We start from the raw sequence: 18,430 nt of genomic DNA on the forward strand, positions 1-18,430 counted from the left end.
TATCTCAATATTTTCTGTAATTTTCTCAATAACGGTAATAAACAATATTTTGTATTATTTAAAAATGGGTTTCCGCAAGAAGTGCAAGCTGGTAAAATATAAGACTTAAATCAGTGCTTGTTAGACTTTAACTTATTGCACACGCAGCAGCCTGTACTAAAGCATAAAGTACTGAGCGTGTGGAGCTGAGGCGTTTGATTGTTGTTTTCTTCCTCATTAGCATAATCAATAACGTCAGCTCATGCATCATCAACACAGCAATTACAATATTATCATAGACGATCTATGTTATATCGCACACCCCTATTTTTTTTCAAGCGCCATCCGCGCTGGAAAAAAATTTGCGCATCTACATCAGTGTATGCGGTTCAACCTTTAGGTGCCTTTAGGTGCACCTCGTAAATTTAGCTATCTATACTTTAACAGACTTAAATAATATAATTTTGCCCTTTTTTTAATAGTTTGCATATTCTATACAAACTAAAGTGATACACAACATAAACAACACTATACAGGCATATTTACATACCTCCAACAATATCATAACCAGGTTGTTACAAGCATATAGCACTATGTTCATACTAATAGTTTCATAGTTTCAAATGGTTAATGCAACATTTGGCTACTATTAGATAGTTATCAGATAAGTCAAATGCATTATGATACAAATAACATAGGTACCTGGTTGTAACTGCGTGAAAAAGATCTAATCAAACTGTTATCAACAATTAACCTTAAATTCCTGTTCAGCCAATCCTCAAGTACATCCTTAGTCAATCTCAAGTGAAATGGCTGCAGAATTTAAAATTTTTGCAGCATAGAAATAGAAATATGGACACAATCACTGCTGCATCAGCAGATATTCAAAAATACGTAAAAAGTTGAAATAAATTGTTCTCTGTAAGCACCACCATATCCTCATTAAACATGTTCTCAGGTGCCTCTGAGAGCATTTTCAAGTTGTTTGACTGCAGTATTTTGAAGTATTACTTTCCAAAGTCACCACATTATACCTCCCACTTCTGTGGCTGTACAGAGGGTGACATCACCACCCCATTGACCAGGGACTTCCACATGTTGTGTGAAAAGGGCGCTCCTACATGTGGTTGTTGTTCAATTCTGGGAAAGGGGGGGGTGCACTTGGACACCTGGACATTGCACTGTAATGACCATCACAGTACTTGCAGTGTAGCATGTTGAATGTCAAACGTTGTACAGCATGAAGCAGGGTTATTATAGTTAACGAAAACGAACGAAATAACGAAAACTGAAATTGAAAAAACATTGTCGTTAACTGAAATAAATAAAAACTATAATTAAAAGGAAAAAACGATAACTAATTAAAACTGAATTGTGAGTTTACAAAACTAACTGAAATTATCGATAAACTGACTTTCATTTACTTGTTTTTTTTATGAGCCTTGTGGATTGATATGAAATCATTTTTTCCGCTCTCCGAGTTTAAGCTGGGAGCGCCACAGGACAACTGTGTGAGTGTGTGCGCATGTGCGTGCGCTCACCGCGCTGGTCCGCAAAGTAATGGCTGCGGTCTGCCGAGAAAGCGGCAGAGTCCCGTATGGAGGTTCTTTGAGTACAAGAGCACAGATAGAATCTGAAGTCTTGTTGTGGATGATGAAAAATGTGCGGAACATTTCTCAGTCAGGAAAAACCAGCAACATCAAAGTCCACCTGAGAAGCGCACAACGGCTACAGAAACCGCTCTGATCCTACCAGGTAACCTGGCCTGCGCCTCTGGAGAAACAGGACTACTTGTCGGGTCCACGCAGCCCAGAACGTTGTGACTAAACTGTTGCGTCCTTGTGCGTTTCCGTCTACTTTATCAGTGAGAGAATAACAATCAGGAATAATAATCAAAGCATCAATATAAGGACTCACAACTGTCAGCAAATTCCTGGTAGGAGACTGCTGAAACTATCAGAATGGACGTGAAGGAATGAAGAAAGTGGAAAAAAAACAGGGACAAATATGTTTGCAGCCAAAAAACTGAGCACAAAGAGCGAGGACCAAAAAAGAAGTCCCAGCCTGCGCTGCATATAAAACACCTGCACACGACCACAAGGTAATTAACACACACAATCCAGCTACACAAGCATAAATGTGGACATGAGGTCGGACACTTCTGTAGGTTGTGTACAAAGACCCTGCAAGTTTAATTAGCAGCATCTAACCAAGCTAGCTCCAAAACAAGCAGCTTCAGGTGGTGAGAACATCAGGATGCAGCTGGATTTGAGCTTTGACTCCTTCAAAGAGTTTGTTTTTGTCAAACACCACATGTAGCTGTTGTTAATCTACTGCACTGATGCTGAACTTTATTGTTTATTGAGTTTGGGAATTCATGTTTTTCTTTGTTTCTCCCTGATATTCATGTGTGTCTTGTGAACAGTTGGTTGTTGAATATATTTCTTTAAACGGTATCTTTTGTTTTCATTACACAATAGTCACTTTTGCGCCTTGAATCTTGCACCTGATTATGTATGAAAATACTAAAACTAATACTGAAACCAAAAATAAAAACTAATAAAAACAAGAAAAACCACTCTGAAAACTAATTAAAACTAACTGGATTAGAGAAAAAAAAAGTAAAAACTAACTAAAACTAAACTATAATGTAAAATCCAAAACTATTATAACCCTGGCATGAGCAGTGAATGATGATGCTGCCACAGAGACTCTGCTCAGAGTGGGTTGGACCCTTTGTCCTGCTCCCCTCGTGGTCATCCTGTGGACGAGGACGTGGTTTGTTTCCTCGATCTTCTTCCTATTTCTCCTCATCTGCCACCTCTCACACACACTCTTCCTCCTCTGCCTCTCTGTGTGTGTGTCTGTCCATAATAGATGCACATGCACACTGAACTGACTTTGATCCTGTCCAGCTGGTCTGCTCACATCATTGGACACGTGTGTGTTCAGTTGTGAGTTGCTGTGTGTAACAGTGTAACATGTAATAGCAGTGTTGGAGTTGTGTTTGCATTCTGCTGCCAGTGTTTAAGGTTCAGCAGCAAATGTGTTGAAGTGTGTTTGTGTGTGATTGGAGACGTTTGTTCAGGCCTCTGTGGACTTGGTTTAGTGACTGAGGTTTAGTGTTTTAGTGATTGTGAAATACTATAATATGATTTTTTTGCTTTATGTTAGAGATTCTTTTTTCATTTTTTCTGGATTTCTTTTTTTAACTTTGACCCAATTATGTCAAAAACTGAATCAGGTGATCTGGGAGCTGCTGACCACCTTTAGTGCAAAGTCAGTATGAAGCAGATCAATAGCTCTGCTGTAATATTCTTAATAAGATCCTGCTCCCCCTCCAAGGGCGGGTCATAAACCACCTACAGTAAACTGTGACAGTAATACTGCAGTAATGATAATCTATAATACTGTCAGTAGTCATATTTATACACACCTGTCCTTCCTAATTAAAAGGACACTTTTTATTGTGAAACATGTCTGGGTTTGATCTTCCTCCTGGTCTGTATTGATCATACAGATAATATGGATATGATGGAAGAAGGTCACTGAGCTGCAAACATGTCAGTGTGCAGATTAGATTTTATCACATAAATCTGATTCAGTCAGTTTAAATGTTTTAAATGGAAATTCTGAATTTCAGTGAACTTCAGATTCTGACAGAAGTTCATATTTCAGCTCATCATCATTGATTATTAGTGATCAAACAGGCTGATGATCAAGAGTAAAAAGCAGAGAAAACCTTGATGTTATCATTCAGAATCAAACCAAACTTTGTTTCAATCATTTCTAAAGTCTCTGAAGAGGAAGAGCATCAGTGAGGATGAAGATTCATGTGGTGACAGCCTGATACCTGCTAATGTTTGAGCTCACCTTCAACCTGTTTAATCAAAGTTTTGTTTTCAACAGCAAAAGATGATTTTACATCTGTGTGCTGCATGTTGATGATGATGATGATGTTGATGATGATGATGTTAAACATGTGTTAAAGTCTGATACAGCAGAGTCCCTCCTGTAGTTACTGCTCTGCATCATCTCATTCATGACCAATGAAGTCACATCAAACTGACTCTAACAACATGAAACCAGAAACATTAAAGTCCACCAGGTGTGACGTGGACCAATGAACAGCTGTCAGGTAAAAGCAGACTCAGAGACACCTGTGGGTTTATTAGAGACGCTCTTTATTGATGTATGAAAGTATGAAACATCAGTAAATCACAAACTGATTCTTCCTGTTTGCTTTGAGTTTGAACTCCACAGAGAAACTTTATTGATCACAGACAGAACAGTCAGCTCACACCTGTGAAGCAGCTCAGGTGAAACAGGTGAACAGGTGAACAGGTAGGAGAGAGAACAGAGGAATCAGCCTCTGAGGATCACTGACAGGTGAACTTTCTGTACACTTACACACAGCAAACAGTAACACAACTTTAGGACAATCACTGACTATGAGCTCATTATATAACCACTGTGACATCATCACTGTGAGCCAATCAGCTGCACTCGTTTCCTTTGATGAGGAAGAAGGTTCCAGCAGCCACTCCGAGCAGACCCACAGTCAGACCCACTCCACAGAACACTGCAGGTCCAACACCAGGAGCAGACTGAGACGCCTCCACCTCTGTACACACAAACACAGCATGAACACACACATCTGCTGAAAACTGTCAGCTGATCAAAACCAGGCTCAGAGAGACATGAAGCTCCACATCTGGAGACAGTTATTTCTCCCTCTCTGTCAGTGTGCTCTGTTTAAATAAAGTTTTAAATTCTCACCATAGATCTTGGTGGTTGGCTGGGGCAGAGCCAGATGTTCCACTGCACAGCTGTAGATGTCTCCCAGCTGTGGGGTGAACTGCAGTCTGGAGATCTGGGTGAAGCTCCCGTCTTTGTTGAGATAGGGAACGTTGATGCTGGTTCCTTCAGTCACCTTCTCTCCGTTCTTGGTCCAGGAGACGTTGACAGGAGCAGGATAGAAACCGGTCACATGACAGATCAGAGTGTTCTTCTCTCCAACCTCCACCTCGTCTCTGGTGTAGATCATCACAGCTGAAGGAGCATCTGAGGAGGAACACAACAATCAGAGGATGATGGTCTGGTATCTGTAACTGTGTCTGACACTGTGATGATTAACAGTGAAACATCAGTGTGTGTGTGTGCTGCAGTAACACACACTCTGGATATGATCTGATGATGGGATGTTTGTTGTGATCACACTCAGCCTTCACACACACACACAAACACACACATGTTTCTGTGTGTTTCATATTCCAGCTGTTTGATGTAGTTTGGATTAAACTGACACATACTCAGCTTCATCATCCGTCACTCTGACACCTGCAGTCAGTTTATTATTTTATGTTGATGAGATCATCAGGTGTGTGTTTCTTTCCTACAGTGTGTGCAGGTAAACACAGGTAACATCATACAGTAATTAAATGTTTGTATTTACCGCGTTCTAGAGGAAAGTCCTTCATCCCTTTACCAAAAGCCTGCAGGTTGTGTTTGCAGGTCTGTTGTTCAGCCACAGCTAGTTCATATGCTCCTTCCTCGTATCTCATAGGATCAATAAAAGGTGGTTGAGGGTAGACTAATGTCTGTTTGTTGAAGTCTGTGTAGGCAAGCTCTTCACCATCCAGTCCAAACATGAACTCTCCATCAAAGTCTGAACAGCCATCGATATGAAGGTCCTTGTGTAGAGCTGAAACAGATCAGACACTGATCAATAACCTGATCAATGAGCTGCTGTTACTCTGTCAGAGTTTACAGAGAGAAACTCACCATCAGCAGAGACACTGAGGACACAGGAGAGGACGAGGAGCAGCTCCTTCATCTTCATCAGCAGCTCTCACTCACTCTGAGTGTGTGTGTGTGTGTTAAACTGTGTGTGTGAAGTGTGTGAGGTCTCTGAGCTGAACTGACAGAAACTACAGCAGCAGCTGAACTCTAACACAGAGCAGCCAATCACAGAGCACAGAGCTCATGATGTCATCACAGTATCATCAGTATCCAGGCAGACAAACAGCAGCTGGAGGAGAACTGGATCAAACGCTGAGAACTCAAATCAATAATCAATATTTTTAAAGCCTCTTCAAAATAAAGTTCAAACTGATCAGTTTCAGATCTGATCATTTTCAAAATAAAACAAATTTTTAAAAAATCAGTCTGTTCTGCAACATTTAGATGAGATGAAAAATAAATGAATTTTTAAAAATTGTTTTACATTTTATCATAAAATTTTGCATTGATCTGATTTAATAAATAACTGATCAGAGTGCAGATCAATATTTCTGCTGCTGACTCTGATACATTAGTTTAAGCTGATTCAGACAGATGTAGAAAGTAACTAAGTACATGTATTGGAGTACTTCAGGTCCTGCACACAGAAATAGATCAGTCTGCTGCATACAGTTATTAGTCTCATGGTGCTGTTTGTGCTGCATTCATGTGCTGAGTTAGTGTTACATCAGTTACTCCAGTTGTGTTGGTGTCTCACTGTTGTTATTACTTTGTGATGTGAATTGCACGTGTGTGTCTGGTAATAATGGTGGCCAGTAATGGACCACCATGACTGATGTCTGTGGCAGCTACCTGGGGGGGTGTCTTTGCTTTATGTTAATGAGGCTGCATCCTTGGAGAACATGGAACATGGAAACAGCAAGTCTGGACCCAGATTTCTGTCTCCTCCTTCACCTCAGTTTGTTACAGTATGTTAACACGTCAGTAAAAATGTTTATAATAATGTGACTGCATCAAACTGAGGCGTGGTGTGAAATGGAAACTCTGATGTATAACTACAAACAGTCTAAACTAATGTGTACTGGAGTATATTTACTGTGAACTGTGAACTCTGATGTATTTACCCTCCTGTGGTCAGGGTTTAGGGTAAATGGGGTTCAAACTCGTGTTCCTGAGCCTGCACACTGTGTCCTCAGGTCCAGGACAGGGTCAGAGAGGCTCCTCTTCAGTTTGTCTTCTTCAGAGTCTCTGATGAAGCTGCTCCTCAGGGTCACATGTTGACCTGAGTTTGAGTTCTGACCTGGTTCCTCAGTCACTGTGATGTTCTCATGCAGTGATGGAACCATCAGCCCGTCTGTCCTTAAACTACTGAAGGATGCCATCAGGTTCTCACTCATGGTCCTCAGCTGATAAACCTGGCACTTTGGTGACCTCATGACCTTTCCTCTAATCCAGCAGCCTAACAGGTGACTGTGGTGACTAGTTTCTATTAAAGGCGGAATCAAGTTTTCTAAAAACAGCCAAAAATGTTTGGAGATTTAAATGTTCATCAATAACAGCTCAAACTACTGCATAATATCAGATATGACATTTTGACTACATCTACAACCACCTGTCAGTCAAAGAGGCCACGCCCCTAATAACACAAACAGGTGAGTTACAGAAACAGCTGTTATGAAGGGGGGACTTATCCACAGAGACCAAAGCAGCTTCTGTATCAGCTGTAAACATGATTATTTAACATGGGAGTCTATGGGGACTGACTCACTGTGGCGCCTCTGCTGGACAGCAGAGGAACTGCAGCTTCTGGTGCTTCAGTAATGACTTCCTGTTTTAGCCCAGGGACTCTCTGACCCTAACACTGGTGATCAGGGTCAGAGGTCACACAAAGCTGGCTATAAACTAAAGTAACCCAGAGTTTCCCCCCACATGTTCACATGGAAGGGGAGGGGCTGACAGAATCGGACCAATCTAAAAGAGGCATTTCATGGATCACATGACTTTACTTCCACAGAAAATAATCCCCATGAGTGCCACCTACACCATAAAAATCTATAAACATAAGAATCTAAGAGGAAAATAATCTGAGAGATGATTTATGGCACAGAGCATGAAACAAAGCAGTGAAGGTTTCTGACTCTGAGACTTTAAACACATGAAAGCTTCCTGTCACACAGCCTGATGGACGAGACGTGAGATTAATGTGACTGAACAGGTGTGAACAGGTGTGAACAGGTGTGTATCTGTGACTCAGACTCAGCAGCAGGTCAGAATGGAGCAGAACCACATTTCCTAAATCACCACATTAACACACACACTCGGTGACAATGACACACAGCCTGAGCTGTTTCAGTAACGAGCTGCTCATAGAAACATGTTCCCAGCAGAGAGTCTGCATCACTCTGAGAACATGCTGGAAGTGATGGTGGAGCTTCAGCTGTTAGACTCTGAGCTTCAGCTGCTGCTCACAGCTTCAGTTTGAATAAATATAAAACCTGAGTCCAAACTCAGTCATGACTAGTTCAAGACGCAGATCCCAAATTAAGATCAGCATGTTTATTTTACAGTGGAAGGTGCAACAGAAAGCTAACTGTGAATCCAGCAGTGGCAGAGACTCCCAAGTCTTTCTGTCCTCAGCTGCCCCCTGACAGCACTGTGCACAGTCCTCTAACTACCTGCCTGCAAGCTCACTCACACTCAGGTTGCTCTCTCAGGGTTTAGACATCCAGTGCAAAAGGAGTTGGAGGTTAGACACTGATTTGTATCCAGAGAGGCAAAATTGCAGATACAGGAGAGCTGATTTCACTAACTGATTAAATCAACAATCTGGTGATGAGTGGATGTGTTCCTCTAGCTTAAAGAGGTCTGGCTGATAACACAGATCACTCACAGCTGAGGAGATCACCAAACTTACTAAGCTTTATTTATCAAGCACTTTAAAAGAGCCACAGCAAACACAAAGTGCTGTACATCAAATGAGTAAAAATATTAAGAGGGAAAAAAGCAATTATTTAAAAATTAATAAAAACTGCAATAATTAAAACAGGTAAGATCAATGTCTCATGCTGGGTTTAAGGCCAGAGAGTATAAAAGAGTTTTAAGATGAGTTTTAAAAATGGACAGTGTGGGCGGTTGTCTAACATGCAAAGGTAATTCATCCTACAACAGTGGACAAAGCTCTGCTCCTCTGAGCTTCTGCTTAGACCTCTGATCAGACCAGGAGCGCAGAGAGCAGGGTCTGTTCCAGGAAGCAGGTCCAACAAACTGAGTTTAAAAACTCACCCTGAGTTGATCAGCTCTGAGTATGATCATCCTGAGTTAGTGTGTGTGTGAGTAAGGAAAGAAAGCCATCATCAATGGAGCTCTGATACCAGGATTCACCATGGCAACGGGTAAATAAAGGGCGGAGCCTCCATTTTAATCCGATGATGGAGGATCTCACGTGTCAGTGTGGAGCGTGATGAGTCACTTTAATCAGCCTGACCCACTCTGACATCATCATAGACAGAATAAAGTTTGTTATCAAATATATCATTTCTTTATAATATCTGCTGTCATCATTTACACAACATGAATCTCCATCAGATGAAGCTGAATCCTAATTTTACATTTGATTTATTAAATCTAATTATTGAGCCTGACGGGCAAACTGCAGGAGACAGAAAGTGAAGATAAAACTGTGGAGAAACAACTCAGACTGAGTTTACTGACCGACCTGTTAGAGACTGAGACAGCAACAGACCCCGGAGGGAGCTGACCTCAGGTCAGTTTATTTAATAAAGTCTCTGGAGCTTGAAAAAGGCGACTGGACTTCTTTTTGTTTCTTGAAGACGTTTCACCTCTCATCCGAAAGGCTTCTTCAGTTCTCAACCAAATGGTGGAGAGACCCAGGTATTTAAACCCCTGTGGGCTTAGTCCCCTGGAGGTGGTTATGACCCTCTATTGATCCTGTGCGTGAACACATGTACCCAGGTGTGAAGGGGGCGTGGGTCATATTTAATCAGTGGTTTCAGTTGAAACCAATTTAGGACTCCGCTCCATTGTTTCCTGTGGCCTATTGAGGTCACTGGAACAAAGGTGTGAATGGGGGTTGAGACGTCTGGGAAGGGAGCTCAGGACAGCACTGTAAGCGGGGGAAAGTTGGTGACGTAATCCACCTCCTCTGTTCAATGATGGTTGTTCACAGTGGACATAGATGGCTTCTTTCACTCCTCTTTCAAACCATCTGTTTTCCCTGTCCAAAATGTGAACATTGGCATCCTCAAAAGAGTGCCCTTTTTCCTTCAGAAAAAGGGCACTCTTTTGGGTGGCTGTAGCTCAGTAGGTAGAGCAGGTCACCTACTGATCGGAAGGTCAGCGGTTCAAATCCTGGCTACTCCAGGCTACATGCCAATGTATCCTTGGGCAAGATACTTAACCCCAAGTTGCTCTCCGACTGTTCTGTCGGAGTAAGAATGCGTGTGAATGTTAGTTAATTTAAAAAAAAAGCACTTAGCTTCGTAAACATGGAAGTGCTTGTATGAATGGGAGTGCATGGGTGAATGCACAGGTTGTATAAGCGCTTTGAGTGCTCATACTGAGTAGAAAAGCGCTATATAAGAACTAGTCCATTTACCATTTACCATCTGTTCTGCTTCAGGATGAGAAAGTTTGTTATTTCTTATAGCGGTTTCTGTTGCTGTGATGAGGTCTACTATAGGAAGCTGTTGTGGGGCTATGGCAAAGTTGAGTCCTTTGGCTAGCACATTTTCTTCTGGTTTGGTGAGGACCCTGTCTGATAGGTTCTTCACCCACTTTCCTTGGTTTCCATTGCTTATCGTGTCGTCCTGTTTGTTAACAGATGAATGGTATGCCTTGGTTTGCAGAGTTTGAAATTTACGTAGTTGTCTTTCCTTGCCTTTGATGTGTTGTGCGAGCTGGGCTTTGTCCACAAATGTAAAAACTTATTCTGCGATGGTGTGAGGCAAGAGTGATGAGAGTTTCTGCTGAGTCTGGTGGATTTTGTTCTGGAGTGCATCTATGGTGAAATGGACCTGTCTTATCCTTTCACTCAAAAGGTGGTTCTGTGCTCTCCATAGAATTTGGTCAGCTCTATGTCCTTTTACTGTGGACCCAAGGTGCAAACTCTTGGGAACCAGTCTGGACTGTCTGTATCTCAAGTTGAAACGAAGGTGGTTCCTGTAGTCCGCTAGCTTTCTTGAGTCCCTTTCATACTCCCGCACCAATTGAAGGGTGTTCCTCCCAAAGTGCAAGGCAATATGTCTGTGTAGATTCTCAGTCATCCAGGTCATAGTAGTCTGGATGACTGAGAAAGTTTCAGCTGGATGAAAGTTTCAGCCACTCTCTCCAGTGCAAGACTTCCTCCATCCAACCTCACCATTCAGGAGAAGAAGGCCATCACAGCCCTAAGCAAGGATCAAAACATCACCATACTGCCAGCCGACAAACGGAGGTGCACGGTTGTGCTGAATTCATTGGATTACCACAACAAAATTACTACACTCCTCAGTGACAACAATACTTATGAGGTCTTGAGACGTGATCCCACAAGCAACTACAAGAAAAAAGTTGTTTGCTGCCTGCAACAACTTGAAAAGGAAAAAGCCATTGACCGCCCCACTTACTACCGCCTGTACCCTGGAGAAGCCACTCCATGCATTTATGGACTCCCAAAGATCCACAAAGAAGGAGTCCCACTTCGACCCATTATCAGCAGTATAAACTCGGTCACCTACAACATTTCCAAACACCTCGCCACCATCTTATCACCGCTTGTTGGCATCACACCCCACCACATTGAAAACTCTACGGATTTTACTAGCAAGGTCCAGAATCTTGTACTGGATCCAGATGAAACCATGGTGTCCTTTGATGTGGTTTCACTTTTCACTTGCATACCCACAACTGAGGCAGTGGAGACCGTCAGAAGACGACTACAGGAAGACGATTCCTTACTGAACAGAACCAGCTTCACCCCAGATCAGATTTGTGCACTTTTAGATCTCTGCCTTACCACAACATATTTTAAATACAATGATGGATTCTACAGACAGAAGCATGGATGTGCCATGGGCTCCCCAGTGTCTCCCATTGTAGCCAACCTTTACATGGAGGAAGTGGAAAGTAAAGCTCTTGGTTCTTTCAAAGGGATGGCACCTAGCCACTGGTACAGATATGTAGATGACACCTGGGTCAAAATCAAAACCCAAGAAGTAGAAGCCTTCACTCATCACATCAACTCAGTGGATAAATACATACGTTTTACCAGGGAGGACACCAGAGATAACAAGTTACCATTCCTGGACTGTGCGGTGCTTATCGAGGAAGATGGAAGCCTCAACATTGAAGTTTACCGGAAGCCCACACACACAGACCAGTATCTCCTCTTTGACTCCCACCACCCTCTGGAACACAAACTTGGGGTGATCAGGACCCTACAACACCGTGCGGAAAGTGTTCCCTCTAAGGCAGAAGGGAAGCATAAGGAACACACACACATTGAGAAAGCCCTCAAAACATGCGGTTACCCCAACTGGGCCTTCATCAAATCAGCTAAGATGCACAGGAATGAAGGCCAAACACAAACTACAGAGAATAAGAAGGACAAGAGGAACAACATTGTCATCCCATATGTGTCAGGCTTGTCAGAGAAACTCAGAAGAATTTTCTCCAAGCATGACATCTCAGTATACTTCAAACCAAGTCACACCCTAAGACAAAAACTGGTTCATCCCAAGGACAAACCCGCCAAACACAAGATCAGCGATGTAGTGTATGCTGTTCAGTGCAGTGAAGAGTGCTCGGACCTCTACATTGGTGAAACCAAACAGCCTCTTCACAAACAAATGGCACAACATAGAAGAGCCACCTCGACAGGACAAGATTCAGCAGTACATCTGCATCTGAAGGAAAAAGGGCACTCTTTTGAGGATGCCAATGTTCACATTTTGGACAGGGAAAACAGATGGTTTGAAAGAGGAGTGAAAGAAGCCATCTATGTCCACTGTGAACAACCATCATTGAACAGAGGAGGTGGATTACGTCACCAACTTTCCCCCGCTTACAGTGCTGTCCTGAGCTCCCTTCCCAGACGTCTCAACCCCCATTCACACCTTTGTTCCAGTGACCTCAATAGGCCACAGGAAACAATGGAGCGGAGTCCTAAATTGGTTTCAACTGAAACCACTGATTAAATATGACCCACGCCCCCTTCACACCTGGGTACATTTGGTTGAGAACTGAAGAAGCCTTTCGGATGAGAGGTGAAACGTCTTCAAGAAACAAAAAGAAGTCCAGTCGCCTTTTTCAAGCTCCAGAGACTACTATGACCTGGATGACTGAGAATCTACACAGATTTATTTAATAAAAACTGGTTTTGCTGAAGTTTATGATGGTTCAGTTTATGGCCATCCATCTGCTTATCCTGTTTAGGCTCGCTGGAGCCAATCCCAGCTGACACAGGGTACAACCTGTACAGGTTGCTAACACAGAGTGACAGACAACCATTCACACCTATGGGCAATTAATCTAGCCCCAGTAAGTACATGTGTTTGGACTGTGGGAGGAAACCCACACAGACACAGGGAGACATGCAAACTCCACACAGCAAACTTCCACCAGGCCAAGGTGGAATCGAACCCAGGCCTTCCAGATGGTATTCTAACTATGAGGCAGCAGTGCTAACACCACACCAATGTGCTGCCCAGATTACGGCCATTTAATTGTTTAAATAATCATACAGTAAAAATGGAATCTATTGATGGAATATCAACTTCACTTTATTCATTTTTAATGGAGACTTTCATCATTTCTGCCATTACTGGATAAAAATGAGATTTACAGAAAAACTGCTTTAATGTTTCCAGTTTAAACATTTTAATCTGATCTAAGATCAGCTGATCTATTGATGACAGCTCTCTGAGAGCCACAGCAGAGATGTTTCACTGAGTTAGGGCCTCGACGCACAGGGAGCAACTAACAACAGCAACCAATGAGCCGCATCGCCACTGATGTGAAACCAAACACACGGGACGCGATAGCGACGGCAGCTTTGCGAATCGCGCTCTTACGTCGCTCGTCTCCAAGAAATGTGATTGGTTATGAAACTGGAGGGATTTAGACATTTTCAAAGCAGTCCATGTCAGACACGGGAATAAAGATGAGTCAGAAGATTTTATTGGAACTGACAGAAAAGTCTCTGAAAAAGAAAAAGTCAACCTTGGGTTCATCTTATCCACAGTATTCCTGACTTCGCGCCATTACCCATAATTCATAGCAGAAGCCGGTTGTTTACTTCCGTTTGCGCTGTTGTTTACAGTTGCGGTCTTACACGCTTGCGGTTCATTGAAACATTTTAACACTGCAGTTTCTTTTACCTGGCCTAAATGGTGCCACATCGGAGGTGGAGACATTTCAAGAATGTTTTAAAAAGCAGCGAGGTAACAGAGCCTCACCCATCATTTGTGTAAATGACGTGAAATTATGGCCTGAAGTCAGTTACATCAACATTATCAGTTACCTTGTTTTTTCCAAAGGTGTTGATGGTGAGGAATCACGTAATTATAAGAGCACCAGATTACCTTCAAAGCAATAAAATCAATAAAGTAATGCTGAACAAACAAGGCAACATTGTTTTCCTTAAAGCAGCTGTAGAGCCGAGCCAGAGCATCGGCCAAGCTAAGCGCTTAGCATGGGTCGTGCTAAGGGAAAGTGGAGCGGTGGAGACAGTCAGCTGTTCCTGTATCGCTGATTATGGAAATCATGTAGTGATGCTGCAGCTATTCTGTGGAAGGTAAATCACTGATCTGGATATCAGAGTGTTCAGATCACTGAAACAGAAACACTGGACTGGCTGAAGGCTGTGATCGAGGAGACACGCAGCTGTCATCCTGCTAACTGCTACGTGTTTACATGAAGGCAGTTTAAGCTTTGTGTAGGCTGTATGCTGTAGTGTCACACTATAAATAAAATAACGTAAAAAAATAAGAGGCTGTACATTAAAGGAAAACTTAAAACATAAGGAGAAAATACGGTAATAGGATGTGCAACTGGGTAGTATAATTTGGGGGAAAAAGAACAAACTTACAGAATAAAATAATTTGAAAAATTGTACAGACTGATGTAGTGACAACCGACAACATCACAAGTTGAATCTGAGCTCATGTTCCAACTAATAAAGCCGCCTGTTACAGCACAGAGTAACCGAATTTTGTCATTAACTCTGGCTGTAACTTTGGGTAACCGGAAGTATAAAGCCGAACAGCGGAAGTAGCCGTCTGTCATGGCAGCCTACGTACGCTCTTCCAGAAACCCGTGGATATTATCAGTAAAGTCCTCTCTATCCATCTGTTTAAGGTCAGCCTGGTGCCAGCACGTTCTCATACGGCTGCCTTTTTATGTGTAAGTCGATAATATCTGTGTGAAGTGTCATATAATATAGGAAAGTAAAACAGATACAACGATGCTTTCCTTTGTGCTGAAAGTGGTTGCAGACTGCAGCGTGTAGCATACTCTCCGCTCATTGGTCAGTCAATGAAACCCTCGCTGATTGGTTCAGTGCCTCGCGATAGCAACAAAAGTAGAACATTCGTCAACTTTGTTGTGTCGCGTTGCCTGGTCGCGTGTGCACGTCTACGTGTACGAGCATGAAGTTTCACATGCACGAATGTCGCCGGTCACTTAGCTGGAGGAGGGCAAGCGATTGTCGCCTCATCGCACAAGCTCCATAGGAAATGAATTTTTTGCATTTGTGCAATATTTCTAAAATTAGAAACATCCTTCCTCAGAGTGATGCTGAAAAGCTCATTCATGCATTTATTACTTCTAGGCTGGATTATTGTAATTCATTATTATCAGGCTGTCCTAAAAGCTCCCTGAAAAGCCTTCAGCTGATCCAAAATGCTGCAGCTAGAGTACTGACAGGGACTAGAAAGAGAGAGCAGATTTCTCCCATATTGGCTTCTCTTCATTGGCTCCCTGTTAAATCTAGAATAGAATTTAAAATCCTTCTCCTCACATACAAGGTCTTGAATAATCAGGCCCCATCTTATCTCAAAGACCTCATAGTCCCGTATCACCCCAACAGAGCACTTCGCTCTCAGACTGCTGGCTTACTTGTGGTTCCTCGGATACTTAAGAGTAGAATGGGAGGCAGAGCCTTCAGCTTTCAGGCCCCTCTTCTGTGGAACCAGCTCCCAGCTTGGATTCAGGAGACAGACACCCTCTCTATTTTTAAGATTAGGCTTAAAACTTTCCTTTATGATCAAGCTTATAGTTAGGGCTGGATCAGGTGACCCTGAACCATCCCTTAGTTATGCTGCTATAGGCCTAGTCTGCTGGTGGGTTCACATAATGCACTGTTTCTTTTCATTCACCTTATTTACTTTGTTTATACTCCACTCTGCATTTAATCATTAATTGGTATTAATCTCTGGCTCTCCCCCCTCAGCAGATGACCCCCCCTCCCTGAGCCTGGAGGTTTCTTCCTGTTAAAGGGAGTTTTTCCTTCCCACTGTCACCAAGTGCTGCTCATAGGGGGTCGTTTTGACTGTTGGGTTTTCTCTGTATTATTGTAGGGTCTTTACCCACAATACAAAGCACCTTGAGGCGACTGTTGTGATTTGGCGCTATATAAATAAAATTGAATTGAATTGAATTGAATTGAATGGAGAGCGAGCGACATCGCTCCCTGTGTGTCGAGGCCCTTGTTAATGTTAAAGTTAATGTTAAAGGTCAGAGGTCAGTCATAGTTTCATATTTAGCTGAAAACATTCAGAGCAGCTTTCCAGTAATAAATGTAAAGTTTTACCAGTAAAGGCAAACATGTTATGATAAATGTCTCAGCTTTATAGGTTTGAAATATTTCAGTACATTTTGGGAGGATGAGACATTTTAATTAAAGACTGCAGATCGTGTTGGGAAAATGAATTATGAACAGATCCAGACTGGATCCAGCTGGGAAATGTCTGGAGCCTGAACTGCATCTGGACCTTATCAGGTCTAAATCCGTGATCCTGATCCATTTGGATCCTCCTGCTGTGCAGGTGGACTTGGACACTGTTTGCAGATCCATTATAGAGCCTGTGATCTCAGATTTAGGTGATTTTCAGTGGGAAATGCTCTGAATTTCATACACAGTAACTTTCAAAATGCTGACATTTAAGTCACTTTAAATCCATTTAGTTCAGTTTTCAAGTCTTAAGATCATTTCAGCCTCATCTTCACTCAAACATTCACATCATCTCTAAGATCCAGACATTCCAGTTTGTCTGCTCACACAAACCAGTCTGACTGTGTGATGCCTTCAGGTATCTTTGTAAAAACCAGGCTTCACCTCCTCTGACACTCAGTTAATGAGAGGATGCTGGGGTTTCCTGCGGCACCTGAACACAGCAGCCCCGTAGAAAGTCCCACAGTTTACTTTCGCTTCAGCATCAGCAGCCAATCAGGGACTGACCTACTGATGACTCATCAGCCATCAAGAGAAATTAGCTTGGTTTGAAGCAGCAGCAGCAGATGTTCCAACCGTGTTCCTCACTGAGGGCAGACCCTGAAGTATCAGCATGGCTCCATCTTCAGAGCTGTTCCAGTTCTGATTAAAGGGGCTTCACTGCTTCCTTTATTGCCTCCTTTAGGAGAGGAGACACTGGGGCCATTCTTTATTAGAGGAGAGGAGAAAATGCTGTCCCATAATTCATAGTGAGAGACCATCAGCTCATTCATGGAAACCAGAGAAGCAGATCATAGAAGTGTTCATTCTAACTAAACAACACAATATAACTCCAAGTAAATCAAACTTCTGTGAAATCAAACTGTCCACTTAGGAAGCGACACTGATTGACAATCAATTTCACATTATGTTGTACAAATGGAATAGACAACAGGTGGAAATTATTGGCAATTAGCAAGACACACTCAATAAAGGAGTGGTTCTGCAGGTGGGGACCACAGACCACTTCTCAGTACCTATGCTTTCTGACTGATGTTTTGGTCACTTTTGAATGTTGGTGGTGCTTTCACACTCGTGGTAACATGAGACGGACTCTACAACCCACACAAGTGGCTCAGGTAGAGCAGCTCCTCCAGGATGGCACATCAATGCAAGCTTTCATCTTTGTGTAAAAACTAGAATGGTTTAAGGCAATGAGTTTCTATTTTTCTAGTAAACTCAACTAATTTGGGCTAAGAGTGAGTTGTATAAAATTACTTTAAAGTTAAACACATGTAAAGCAAATAAGCAATTTAACATTTAAAGCTATTTATATTTTGTTAATATAATTAATAACATTTCCTCTGTTGTTAATTACCCTTTTGATGTTCAAGTTGTATTGAATGTAACACTAAATTGTAAAAAGAATAAATCAAATACTTTTCAATATTCCAATATTTTATTTTTCGCAAAATATTTATGCAAAAGACAATTTTAACTGTACTTTGTCATCATGCTTTTCACAAGTACAACAAATGTATCAAAACAGTAGCCATTCAAAAAAAAAGGTTTGCCATCCACAAGGCAAGTAAAAATAGGCATATGTGCTTAAAATCAATTCTAACATGTTTAGACAAGAAATACAAACACAGCAGCATCCAACAAAAATTATTTGCATCCGGTGTGTATGTGTTAGAAAGAGAGCATGCATCAGGGGAGGCTATGCTGTAGTCACGCGAGACTTTGTGAATCTCGGCAGAATCGCCAATGGCGGCGTGATTC

General features: G+C 42.2%; 1 protein-coding gene across 1 annotated transcript; it reads right to left on the reverse strand.

The window, feature by feature from the left end:
- Window positions 1-4,142: 4,142 nt before the first annotated feature.
- Window positions 4,143-5,896, reverse strand: LOC115777026 (H-2 class II histocompatibility antigen, A-K alpha chain-like). Its single transcript, XM_030724835.1, has 4 exons — window positions 5,764-5,896; window positions 5,435-5,683; window positions 4,759-5,043; window positions 4,143-4,603 (listed from the first exon to the last, which is right to left on the reverse strand). The coding sequence occupies exons 1-4, from the start codon at window positions 5,819-5,821 to the stop codon at window positions 4,476-4,478; spliced, it is 720 nt and encodes a 239-aa protein (XP_030580695.1). The 5' UTR covers window positions 5,822-5,896; the 3' UTR covers window positions 4,143-4,475.
- Window positions 5,897-18,430: the final 12,534 nt, after the last annotated feature.

The sequence above is a fragment of the Archocentrus centrarchus genome, unplaced genomic scaffold (genome assembly GCF_007364275.1).
Source record: "Archocentrus centrarchus isolate MPI-CPG fArcCen1 unplaced genomic scaffold, fArcCen1 scaffold_41_ctg1, whole genome shotgun sequence".
In the NCBI taxonomy this organism is placed as follows: Eukaryota; Metazoa; Chordata; class Actinopteri; order Cichliformes; family Cichlidae; genus Archocentrus; species Archocentrus centrarchus.

Coding starts and splice junctions, on each gene's coding strand:
- LOC115777026 (XM_030724835.1), bottom strand. CDS start 5,821: ATGAAGATGAAGGAGCTGCTCCTCGTCCTCTCCTGTGTCCTCAGTGTC. Junction 5,044..5,434: donor GGACTTTCCTCTAGAACGCG/GTAAATACAAAC, acceptor GTTCCTCCTCAG/ATGCTCCTTCAGCTGTGATG. Junction 4,604..4,758: donor GCCAACCACCAAGATCTATG/GTGAGAATTTAA, acceptor TTGTGTGTACAG/AGGTGGAGGCGTCTCAGTCT.